At 38.7% G+C, this 12,204-nt stretch overlaps 1 protein-coding gene across 4 annotated transcripts in view; it reads left to right on the top strand.

Annotated features, from left to right (window-relative positions):
• PTBP3 (polypyrimidine tract binding protein 3) overlaps window positions 1-12,204 on the top strand; it is a 42,238-nt gene that overhangs the window by 19,272 nt on the left and 10,762 nt on the right. For all 4 annotated transcript variants that reach the window (XM_064438065.1, XM_064438066.1, XM_064438063.1 and 1 more), the window contains 3 exons: window positions 4,486-4,635; window positions 7,421-7,531; window positions 10,409-10,583. In XM_064438065.1, the coding sequence (XP_064294135.1) occupies window positions 4,486-4,635; window positions 7,421-7,531; window positions 10,409-10,583 (436 nt within the window). The remainder of the gene's footprint in view (window positions 1-4,485; window positions 4,636-7,420; window positions 7,532-10,408; window positions 10,584-12,204) is intronic.

Raw genomic sequence — 12,204 nt, 5'->3', positions numbered from 1 at the left:
GGATATTCCACACCATATGACCATTGTGGTCAGCATAGAAAACTGAGGGAAGAAAGAGGAAGGGGGGATATTTGGAGTGATGGTGTTTGTCTTCCCAAGTAACCAGTACCTGTAATGGACCCCTGCTTTCCTGGAGATGGCTGAACAGCTGCCTGCCAATGGGAAGCAATGAATTAATTCCTTGTTTTGCTTTGCTTGCGTACACTGCTTTTGCTTTGTCTATTCAACCGTCTTTATCTTGACCCACGAGTTTTCTTTTACCCTTCCAGTTCTCTCCCCCCCATCCTGCTGGGGGGAAGTGACTGAGCTGCTGTGTGGCACTTGGCTGCCTACAAGGGTTAAACCACAACATCAGTAAATAAACAGACTACTTTCAACTACACCAATAGTAAAATACTGATAGATATTATTTCTCTCTGTTGTTATCTAAGTGGTAATGTTTTTCAGACAGGGGCTTTTCAATATCTGTAAAATTACTGTGGAGGAGCTCAAGGTCAAGAATGGTTCATCCTGATGAGCAGGAAATCAAGTGAAGGTGCCAGGAGGAATGCTTGGATGAACAAGGAGCTCTTAACTGAACTCAAACATAAAAAAAGAGGCATAGAAAAGGTGACCCAGGAAGAGTATAGAGCATTATCTCGTCATGAAGGGATGTGATTAAGAAAGTCAAAGGCCACATGGTGTTGGCTCTAGTGAGGGATGTGAACAGCAACAAGAATGGCTCCTGGAAGTGTATCAGCAGCAGAAGGAAGATTTAGGGAATATGTGGGCCTGCTGCTAAATGGGGCAGGGGCCCTGGTGACAAAGGACATGGAAAAGGCTTAAGTACTGGATGCCTTCTCCTCAGTCTTTAGTGGTTAAGACTTGCACTTGGGAATTCCAAGCAACTGAGAACAGTGGGAAAGTTGTGATGAAGGAAGTAGAGAAGAATCTCGTTAGGGAACTTTTAAACAAACTGGATAAATCAAAGTCTGTGGCCCTAATGATGCATCTGTGAATGCTGAGGGAGCCGGCTGATGTCATTGTAAGGCCACTTCTACAGTCTTAGAAAGGTTACGACGATTGGAGGAGATTCCTGAGGGCTAGAAGAAAATGAATCTCTCTCCTGTCATAAAGAGGGAGGATTCAGGGAGCCACAGGCTGATCACACTTAGCTTGGTCCCTGGGGAGTTAGTAGTGTAGGTAATCCTGGAAGCCATTTCAACATTCTAAGGACAAGGAGGTGATTAGGAAAAGTCAGCATGGGTTTTTGAAAAGGAAGTAATGCCTGAACCAATGTGATAGCCTTCTATGGTGAGATGACTGGTTTGGTGGATGAGAGGAGAGCAGTGGATATTGTTTATCTTGACTTGGTAAGACTTTCAACATTTTTTCCCATAACAACCCAACAGACAAACTGATTAAATACAGTCTAGGTAAGCAGACTATGAAGTGATCTGAAAGGCTAAAATGGTTGTGGCCAGTGAAATGAAGTCCTGCTGGTGGCCAGTCACTTGTGGAGTACCCTAGGGGTTGATACTGTGGCCAATACTGTTTAACATCTTCATTAATGTCCTGGATGATGGGATGGGGAACATCCTCAGCAAGTTTGCTGACAACCCAGAACTTGGAGGATTAGTTGACATCCCAGATGGTTGTGCTGCTGTTCAGGAGGATCTTGAAATCCTGGAGAAATGGACTGACAGGAGGAACATTATTAAGTGCAAGAAAGTGACATGCCAAGTCTGGCACCTGAGGAGGGGTAGCCCTAGGTACCATTGTGCACTGGGGCCAACCAGCTCGAAAGCAGCTTCGCAGAGAAGGACTTGAGGGTCCTGGTGGACAACACACATGCCTTTGCAGCAAAGAGGCCAGCAGCTTCCTGGGCTGCAGAAGGCAGACCACTGCTGGCAGACTGAGGGACGTGACCTTCCCCTCTACTCAACACTGATGAGACACACCTGGAATGCTGTGTCCTGTCCTAGTCTCCTCAGTAAGTGAGAGACATGGACAGAGTGGAGCAAACCCAGCAAAAGGCCATGAAGATGGTTAAGGAACTGGAGCATCTTGTATACAAGGAGAGCCAGAGAGAGCTGGAACTGTTAAGCCTGAGGAAGAGAAAGCTAGGGAGTATTCTACCAATGCCTGCAAATATGTGGTGAGGTGGGAGTACAGAAGGTGGAGACAGACTCTCTTTGGTCAAACATTGGAATAGGTTGCTCTGAGAGGCTGTGGAGTCTTCATCCTCAGATGTGTTAAAAACGTGACTAGAAACAGTCCTAAGCACTTTGTTGTAGGTGGACCCTGCTGTTATATTCTACACTAGAAATATTTGCTTACAATATGTTTTGAAATAACTTTTGCCATTCTGAAGTTTTAACATTTGGTAATAGCTCGCAATATCTTCAGAATATGAAAAGAATATTATGTCTTCTCTGGTAAATCTTTTCTCTGAATAATTAGTCCTGATTTTTTTTCCCTGTTACAGTGTCCATAAGATAGTAGCAGGAATACCACAAAAACATACCACTCAATTTTGTTTGTGTTTTCTTAAAGTTAATTGCTAATCATGGGTCTGTAGATGCCATCTGAAGAATGGAAGAGCAAACTCAGTTGATACATGATGAACCACTTTCTGCCCAAAAAGCAGCTCTTTTGAAGCTTTTTACTTTATCAGAAATATATGTTATTGTGAGGGGTCATGTAACCTGCTTTTGTAAGATTTGTGTTACTGGCACTGTTCCAAGGCCTTGCTAAACTCAGGAATAGCAAATAGTAATCTGTGATTTGTTCAAGCTTATTCTTAATAGTGTTATCTTTTTAAATGTTGACTCTCTATTCTAGGAAGAACCCTAGATTCAATAAAATTGATTTTTTCACTGATAAAACATCAGTTTTATGTGTAAATTCAAGTCAAGCAGCAGAATTAATTTCTTCCTTGTATTTTTGAAGTACTAAAATTTGATTTCTTAAGAATACGATTGAACACTGCAGATGACTGATTTAAATCCTGGTCTCTAAACAAGGAAATACTCTTTGCACAACAACATCAAAGTATACAAACCATCATATTGTAATTGAAATCCATTTGGATTTTTTGATTCCTGAATGAATTGCAATCATGATTTTGTTTTCTGTAGGAATGTTGCAAGTACTGATTAGGGCAAAAAAGTCAGTGCTCGTTTTTAATTTCTGCTAACACAAAAGTCACTAAAATCTTGTAAGCTTGTCTATCTGAAAAATGTTATTTGTCTTTTTCCAAGATTGCTGGATTGGTTTGTTATCTGCAAAAACAGATAAATAATAAGATTTTTTTTTAAGGATGTGGTGTATGTAACAGCCTCAGGAAAACTATACTCATACTTGCAAATGAGACTCCATGTGTCCATTTCTCAGGGTATTTTCAACTCAGTGCATGACACTTGCTTTCTCCTTCTGTAAAACCAACATTGTCTACTTCAAAAATTTTTGGTTTTAAATAATGGGTTTTTTGGCACTTATATCTCTTACATTTGAGTTTTATTTAAATTTAGGAACCCTAGCAGAGCAGCCGAACACTACGTTACTGACCTAGTGTCTAGACTCAGGCCTGAAGTACAGATTATTTTGCAGGGTAACATGTTTCTGAACCTGAGTAACATCTTTGTGTGCCATGTTTTGTCTATCTTCCAAGGAAATAGCGTTACTGAGACAAGACTTCAACTCACAACACTATATTTGGAAAGCAACATCTCTCCATAGTTCTCTCAGAGGTAGTCTGAAGACCTTTTTGAGGAAAGCCCATCAAAAACAAGCATAGAGACTTCCAAAGTCCCAGTGAGGCAGTTTGAGGAGCGAGGTTTAAAGGTGTTTTTTGTGGCTGATCGCTTTGCTCAGAAAAAAAAGGGTATTCACCTTTGAGCTTACCTCAGCAAGCCCTAGTTCCTGAAGAGAGTGAAATCCTAGTAAAGCACAGAAAATAGGTTTTGGTACTGTTGTGGTTAACCCCAGCTGGCAGCTGAGCTCGCTCACTCCCCCTGGTCCCTGGTGGGATGGGGGAGAGAATCAAAAGGGCACAAATAAGAAAACTCTCAGGCAGTGTGATGTTTAGTTGCTGGCTGTGGTTAAACCACAATAGGTACACTGACTGGTTGTTAGTCTATTACTATAATGTCGTCATATTGATTTGCTGGAAGATCTCTAGAATGACAAAAGCTTACTGTGAATCAAAGCAAAATTTTGTCTATATGGCATTACAAAGTAGCAGCAGTTTAACTGAAAAAGTAAGTCATAATTCTGTGGAAATATGATCTGACTTCTTTTAGGTGAGGGGAAAGGGAAGGAAGTGGTATGACTTACCTATTAATGTGGGATTTGAATCCATAATCTGATAAAGGGAAATCTTTTTTTAGAAGTTGCAGTTTAAATGCATTTTACATGCTTTTCTCTGTAAGAGAACTTTATTTAGATATTAATAATTTTTATGTGTGTAAGTTAATTGTGGTCTCTGCTGTGTCCTGATTTCAGAGAGCCCAAGCTGCATTGCAAGCTGTGAACACTGTGCAGCCTGGAAGCCCAGCTACAACAAATGCTCTTGTTCCTGAAGGTCAAGGTTCTGTTCTTCGTGTCATTGTTGACAATATTGCCTACCCTATTGCTTTAGAAGTGCTGTATCAGGTAATGAGGACTGCTAAAAAGTTAATATCTTTTAATATCTGTTGCTATTGTAAATGCATTAACTTTTTTTTCTAAAGTACTTGTGGATCCTTAATCATTTGAATGAGGACTGTCACTTTAAAATTAGTTGCAATTTAGGGATCTAGGCTTGAATCAGTTTTGCACAAAACTATCAAAGTAAACAGAGCTTCTGTACTGAGCTTTTAATGTTGTCTTTTATTTCTTTTAGTTCCTTGGTTTTTGTGGAAGCAGCAACAAACTTGGTGTTACTTTTAATTTATGCCCACATGATAAGCAAGTAGAATATTGATTGTTATGAACTTGTCCAATATTGTAGCACTTTTTGTATTGAGTAACTACTGTAGTTTGGATTATACTTCAGGGTTTTACATTCACTTTTATAATTCGATGAAAGTATAGTTACTTGGACAAATACTTTCGATTGTTCATCAACTGTTAAGAATGCCACATACTTTAACTACCTCTGAAAGCTTGGAAGAGTGGTGGGCTTATAGCTATGAAAGACATTACCATAACTCCTGCGAGGGGTTGTGGGAGGCTGTTGAGAGCTGTAAGTTTAAAACCAGTAAATTTGCAAGGCTATTTCTTTGTGCCTAAAGGGTTTGTTGATAGTGTTTTCAAATATTGAAAAGGGCTTCATACTTGAAGCTTTTGTAATTACTAGTAAGTTTACACAATAAAACATCATACCCCAAATATTATTTTCCTGAATTAATGCGATTTAATTGGGATGTTTTTACAAGAACCTGCAGTCCTGGAAGATTTTTGCTGCTCTGCTAGCATCTCAAACAATAGTTGATTGTTACCAACACTTTATTTTTCCTCTTACCTCTTAGTATTTCCTCTTTCTTTATATCTCCCCGCAATGATATTGATTAACTACTATACTAGTTGTCACTTTGATGTAGCAATTTGCCTGATCTAAACTTTTGTTTATATCTATGAGCATTGTTCACTTATTGTTGAGCTCGTGCAAATAGTGTGTCAACCGTTTAGGATTATTATTGCACTTGGAATAACCTGAGAAAAAACTTCTGTGGTTATGGGAGCTGTACTAGTTTAATAGTGCAACAATAATTCATGGATCTAATCTTGTGTGGGTTTTTTGTTTGGTGGTTTTGTTTTTTACTAAGCAGGCAGCGGAAGAGGAGATTCATGTTAATTTACTTGAATTTTATTAATGTTTACTTCAGTGCAGCAGCATGATATTTTCAGACTTTGAAAGCCCAATGACCCTCACTCAACTACTTTTGCAATAGGTCTAGAAAACTAAACAATATTTGAAAAGAGAGCTTATTTGCAGTTCTTAACAGGGGCAATCTCCTCTAATTAAAGCAGCACTCTGTGCCTGATAGCCACAATGTAACATTACTTTGGAAGTGTGGTAAGGTTAATGGAAATGACAACTTTCATTGGTAAGTGTAGCATCATAAGGAATGCTAGTAGGTAAGCTGTCATCCAAATCTTTGATTATATTTTGTAAGTTATAACTGTTTGTCAAGAAACTAACCCTTTTTTTTTACCATAGTTCACCTTAAAATATTTATTAGAAGAACCAGAATATTCATTGTTATCTTTGCAGAAACAAAATTGACATATACAGTGGGTTTTAGCTTCAAAACAAACAGGAAAACATTGAATTTCATTATCTTAAAAAAGGTCTGTTTGGTCTCATGGATGAACATGGAAAAGCATATGTTCTGAAGCTGTATTTAGGCCTTTCTTAAGGGAAATGGTTTGTGAACAGGAACTCAGTGGCTACTTTTGAATTGCTGTGAAAAAGGTTTCTGTTCAGTTGTCTACCACGTAACTATGACTGCAGCGTAAACGCCTTGTTTCTGAGAGACTGAAAAACTGGGCACAAAGGGTTAGGACAGTGTCTTGTATCTGTAATTGTAGGCCTAATAGGCTGGCAAGAGATGCTTGTCCTTACCTCTGGCCTTTCTTTCCAAGCTTAATACTTATCTGGGGGGGTTCTGCTTTCCTGCATCGATTCTAGCAGTTCACTCTAAAACTGTTAGTACTTCCCAAACGCACCTTTCCTGTTAATTTTGACATAGTTTTCTGCATTGGCATGATAGCTATGCTTTTGCCCTCATTCTTTGTGGCTTTACTTTTGTATAGACACCTTTATGTAGTGCACTGCCTCATTTTGCGTGTATATATATTTAATTTCAACCTTTTAAAATTTTTCTGCAATGCTTGCATTTGCAATAAATCAAATGCCATTCAGCTGTAAATTGTAAAAAACAGGTCTCTGTCTTGCTTCTTTCCTTTGTCTTCTAGTTTGGACAGTGGGTCTGCATAATAAATAGTTGGTGTGCCTACAAATTGAAGATGTATTTTTGGTCGCCAAATTTGCAGAGTTTGTTTGAAGTACAGAACGTAAAGGTGGATACCTTGAAAGGCAATTTGCAGTTCCCATCTCAACTGACTTGTGAAAGGCTGTTTCTTAAACCTCAACTTTCATTATCTACAATTTCCCTGCAGACATTGGACAAATGCCCCTCTGGGCTGGCCTTCCCTGTTCTTAGTTGGTCATTGCTAAATCTTTAAGGCAATTTTATCCTTCTTCCCCAATTTTTGTAGCCTCTTCTTTGAATTTTTTTTTTACCTGAAATAAAATTCTGAGTTCACTCAATTTCTGCTCAGCTCTTACAAAAAAAACCCCAACAAACAACCACTTTCAGAAATTTATATGAAGTATTAAAATACTAGTTTTTTGTGTGCATTGTTTCCAAAAGTCCATTTTTTTCCTTCTCAGATTTTCTCCAGATTTGGATCTGTCTTGAAGATGATCACCTTCACTAAGAACAATCAGTTCCAAGTTTTGCTCCAGTATGCTGAGCCAGCAAATGCATATTATGCCAAAATGGTAAGTGTAGTGTATTCAGCTCTATTTTTTTGTTTGTTTGGGGAACACTAGGGATATTTTGATCATTAACTTCATGACTTCTCATCATTCTAACACTGTGGATGCACATGAATAACTTTGGCATCCCTCATTAAGAGGATAACACTCTATCATCAGCTGCAAACGTAAATGTATAGCACACACCCCAAGACCTGTATGAGTCTACCATAACAGGAATCAGAGCTGTCAGTAGTGATGAGTGATGGTAACCGTAGTTGATCAAAAATTCTTTTGCCTTTCAAACTAAAATGAGTATTTTCAGTAAAGTTCAATACTAGGAGTATTAGATGAATGTTGCATGTTTTACTTGTTTGAATTTCAGTGAAAAATTCACAGTAATCAATGTTTTCACCTTAAACTTCTTAATTTCAAACCAGCTGTATCCTGGTTTCAAAATGCTCGTTCTCAGTAATGAAGAAAGGCTCATGTACTTCAGGTACATTTGCTGTGGTGGGTTAACCTTGGCTGGCTGCCCGACACCCACCAAGCTGCTCTCACTCCCCTTCCTCAGCAGGACAGGGGAAGAAAATAAGATGAGAAAGCTCATAGGTTGAGATAAGGACAGGGAGATTGCTCCCCAGTTACCACCACAGGCATAAAATCCTCAACTTTGAGGAACAAAAACAAAAGTAAAAGCACCTTCCCCACACCCTTACTCCTTCTTCCCAGACTCAACTTCACTCCCAACCCTTCTACCTCCTCTCCCTGAGCAGCGCAGTGGGGTGGTGAATGAGGCTTGTGGTCAGTCCATAACACTTTTTTTCTGCCGCTCCTTCTTCCTCATGCTGTTCTCCTGCTCCGACATGGGTCCTTCCCATGGGATCTAGTCCTTACTACTCCAGTGTGGGTCCTTCTCACAGGCTGCAGGCAGACATCTGTTCCACTGTGGACCTTCATGGGTGGCAGTGGGACAGCCTGCCTCACTGTGGTCTTCTCCAGAGGCTGAATCTCTGCTCTGGTGCCTGGAGCATCTCCCCCTCCTTCTCTGACCTTCGTGTCTGCATGGTTGTTTCTCCCACATCTTTCTCATTCCTATCCCAGTTGTTGCACAGTGTTTTTTACCCTTTCCTAAACATGTTATCACAGAGGCACTCCCAGTGCTGTGACTGGCACTGCTTTGGGCAGCAGCAGATCTGTTTTGGAGCTGGCTGAAATTCTGTCCAGCACTGGGCAGCCCCTGGTCTCTTCCCACAGAGGAGCAGCAGCTCCCCCTCTAGCAAAACCTTCCCTTTTCTTTTCAAAACAACCTTTAGAACTAGTTTCCTTATAATATCTAAATATTTTAATCTCTAGAAAACATTATCGATTTCCTCAGAGGGACGTAGTTTGATAACTAAATATTAAGAGCTAAGAGCTCAAAGATTTCTGTAGTAGGGACAGCAATGTTCCAAATCATCACATTACAATACTTGAACTGTGAAATAAAAAATAAAGACAGAAAATAAAATACTTCACTTACTTGAAACTATGCCTGAGACACTTTGTATTTCTCTTTAACCTATATGATCATCTCAGTATTTGTAAATAAATAAAATAAATTTGAAAGCTCCCATAGAAGAATAGATTCTGCTAACTATTAAGTGGTATTTAGCATTCAGTTTTTAAAAAAACTTCAGAAAGACTAGAGTGAATGTAACTTTCACCCTACTTTTGTTATTGCAGTTGACATTATTTTCAGCTTCAAAATTAAAGGCACAGGGTATTTATATATTGCTACTTGCACTTTAGTCTAATAAGTAAATTCACTGTGTGTTTTAGAGATTAAGCATATACTGGAAATTAGTAAAGGTAGTTGGGATCTTAGCCTGTTTGTTAGCAATAGCATCTTTTCTTAAGAAACTATTAATAGAAATTTTACCTGATTAAAGATTTCAGAGAAATTATAATTTTAGTCTAGATTATATTAAATAATTATAACAAATCAGTATCTTTTGATTCCTCCCTCCCCCCTGCTTCATCCATCATTATTCTTTTTTGACTGGTATAGGCAGAAAATACTACTTCAGTGACCTTTCTGAGCATAGATACTCTTAAGATGGATTTTATAGAATCATTCAGGTTGAAAAAGACCCGTAAGATCATTGAGTCCAGTTGCTAACCCAGCACTGCGAAGTCCACCACTAAACCATGTCCCAAAGCACCACATGGCTTTTAAGTACCTCCAGGGATGGTGACTCCCCCACCTCCCTGGGCAGCCTGTTCCAGGGCTTGACAACCCTTTCAGTGAAGAAAATTTTCCTAATATCCAACCTAAACCTGCCCTGGTGCAGCTTGAGGCCATTTCCTCTCATTCTATGACTAGTAACTTGGGAGAAGAGACCAACCCGCACCTCACTACAACCTCCTTTCAGGTAGTTGCGGAGAGTGATAAGGTCTCCCCTCAGCCTCCTTTTCTCCAGGCTAAACAACCCCAGCTCCCTCAGCCGCTCCTCATCAGGCTTGTTCTCTAGACCCTTCACCAGTTTATGTAAGGGACAGTTCTGTGCAATAAAAATCTCCAAATTAGTATTGCTACTAGCATCTGATATTGTGTGTTGAGTGGGAGACTAGTAAGATTAGCAGCACAACTAGGAAGAGAAGTCATGCTTAAAGCTATGTTTTGCCTATTGGCATACGGTGACATAAGAGTTACTAATTAGTGGACTACACAAGTACTCTACACAGGGTATTTAGGTAAGAATAGTGGCCATATAATTGTTTACTTGGTGTTTAAAAGAAGCATCTTAAAACCAGAAGATTAATTTCTGTTTGGATACAGTTGCGGGTGAAAATAAAATAAACTTAGTGGTGGCTGCCACTATGTGTTTTGTCTCTGAAAGCGTAATTATTTTTCTTCAGGCTCTGGATGGCCAAAGTATCTTCTCTACATACTGCACTTTCCGCATTGATTTCTCCAAGCTAAGTTGCCTTAGGGTAAAGTACAACAATGACAAAAGCAGAGATTTCACTCGTCTTGACCTTCCTTTTGGTGCTAGCCATCCATCCATAGAGCCATTCACAGCTAGTGCATTTGGTAAGAAACCTTCGCTTTTAGTGAAAAATGTATAATAAGGCTATTATGCTTTTTATGTTGCATTAATGCTCTGGCTTCCGAAAACATTCGTAGAAGGGTACATTTTGCGTACATTTCTGTTTGTTACACCTGTTTTTTCTGTAGACTTGAAGTTATCTTAATAGCAAAACTGCTCTTGAAACCTGGGTGGTTTTTTTTCTTTCTTTTTGTTTTGGTGGAAAAGATATTGCAGTATAAACTAGAAGATTTTGTGAATGTTGCATTTAAAGAGTTCACTCACCCAGTGAGCATAAGTAGAGATACATGAATTAGCTTGCTTTGAAAGCTAGCTGCTAGCCATGAAGTAAATGATTTTACACATTAAAAAAATGCAACAAGGAATTCCAGATCTTTCTGCATTAGCTCTGTGTGACAATTTTTACATGCCTGATTTTCGTATCAGCATGCAACATGCAGGTCTCATTTGGCAGAATAAAAGTGCTTTATCTACTTCTTCATTAATGTTTCCTTTACCATTCTTGGATTGTGACTAAGTGATTAATACCTAGATTGCCAGAACTTGTCAGTATAATGCACAGTGCGTATTTTAAGAACATGATGACTTGCTTTGGTGCAATAAATGTATTCACTTGTTTGTATGAAAGACACTTTGTTGCTGCAGATAAGAGGAGGTGTAATGTGATGCAGTATTCATGAATACTTGATCTGTGGTGTCTGTTTCATCTACTGTTTCTGTAATTCATAAGGGATACTTCTTATGGTATTGTATCATCCCTGTCAATAACCATCCCTTAGTGAATGTAGCTATTTTATTCTATGGTGGAAGTTTGAGCAGTAAAACAGACATAATGCCAGGCTTGCAGAATGTATTTGCTGATTATACATATCCTGTTTAAAAAAAATGTAATGTGCTAATATATGAAAGAATCTGCAACTCGAGCTTGTATCTAACTACTCCTTAGATCACAAGTTTGTGTGCTGCTCTGAGTAGTGCTTAACCTCACATACTAAAGTGAAAATCACTGAGCTGTCTTCGAGGCTGGGATTCTCTGTATGTTGATATTCCAAATCTGTTTAATGCTTGTGACTTCCAGGAGAACCATTAAAAAAACCCCACTGGTTATTTATGAAGTAATACAAGCTGGGAAAGTACATTTCCTTATAAAGCAAAATATGTAGAGTTAATGCATCTCAATAGCTAATAAAATTCAGAACCTCAGATTCATTGTAGTTATTTGTATTACTTAGCCCATACTTGATTTAGAAATATGTAGGAAATAGTTGTATCTCATAATTGCAAAATGTCTGAGTTTACTTCCAGAAAATTTCTAGAATGCATTTCCATTTGTGTGAATAAAAACTGTTAACATTGCATGACAGGCGTCTTAACTTGAACAGATACTTATCTATGATGTGCTTTCCTTTCCAAACTTGTCTAAATTACATTTTGTCCTGACTTCATTTTAGAGAGGGATATTAAGGCTGATGATTGGAATATTTGTCTTCAGAAGTGGCTGAATATTGTAAGACATAGAATCTTGGATTTCTATGAAAGTTTTTAACACAAGCATTCTATAAAACATGTAATCACGGACTCAAGTCAGAATAGCAGCACTGGAAG

The sequence above is a fragment of the Phalacrocorax carbo genome, chromosome Z (assembly GCF_963921805.1).
Source record: "Phalacrocorax carbo chromosome Z, bPhaCar2.1, whole genome shotgun sequence".
NCBI lineage: Eukaryota > Metazoa > Chordata > Aves > Suliformes > Phalacrocoracidae > Phalacrocorax > Phalacrocorax carbo.
The sequence above is the reverse complement of the archived record's forward strand: the minus strand, read 5'-3'. Positions and strand labels throughout refer to the sequence as shown.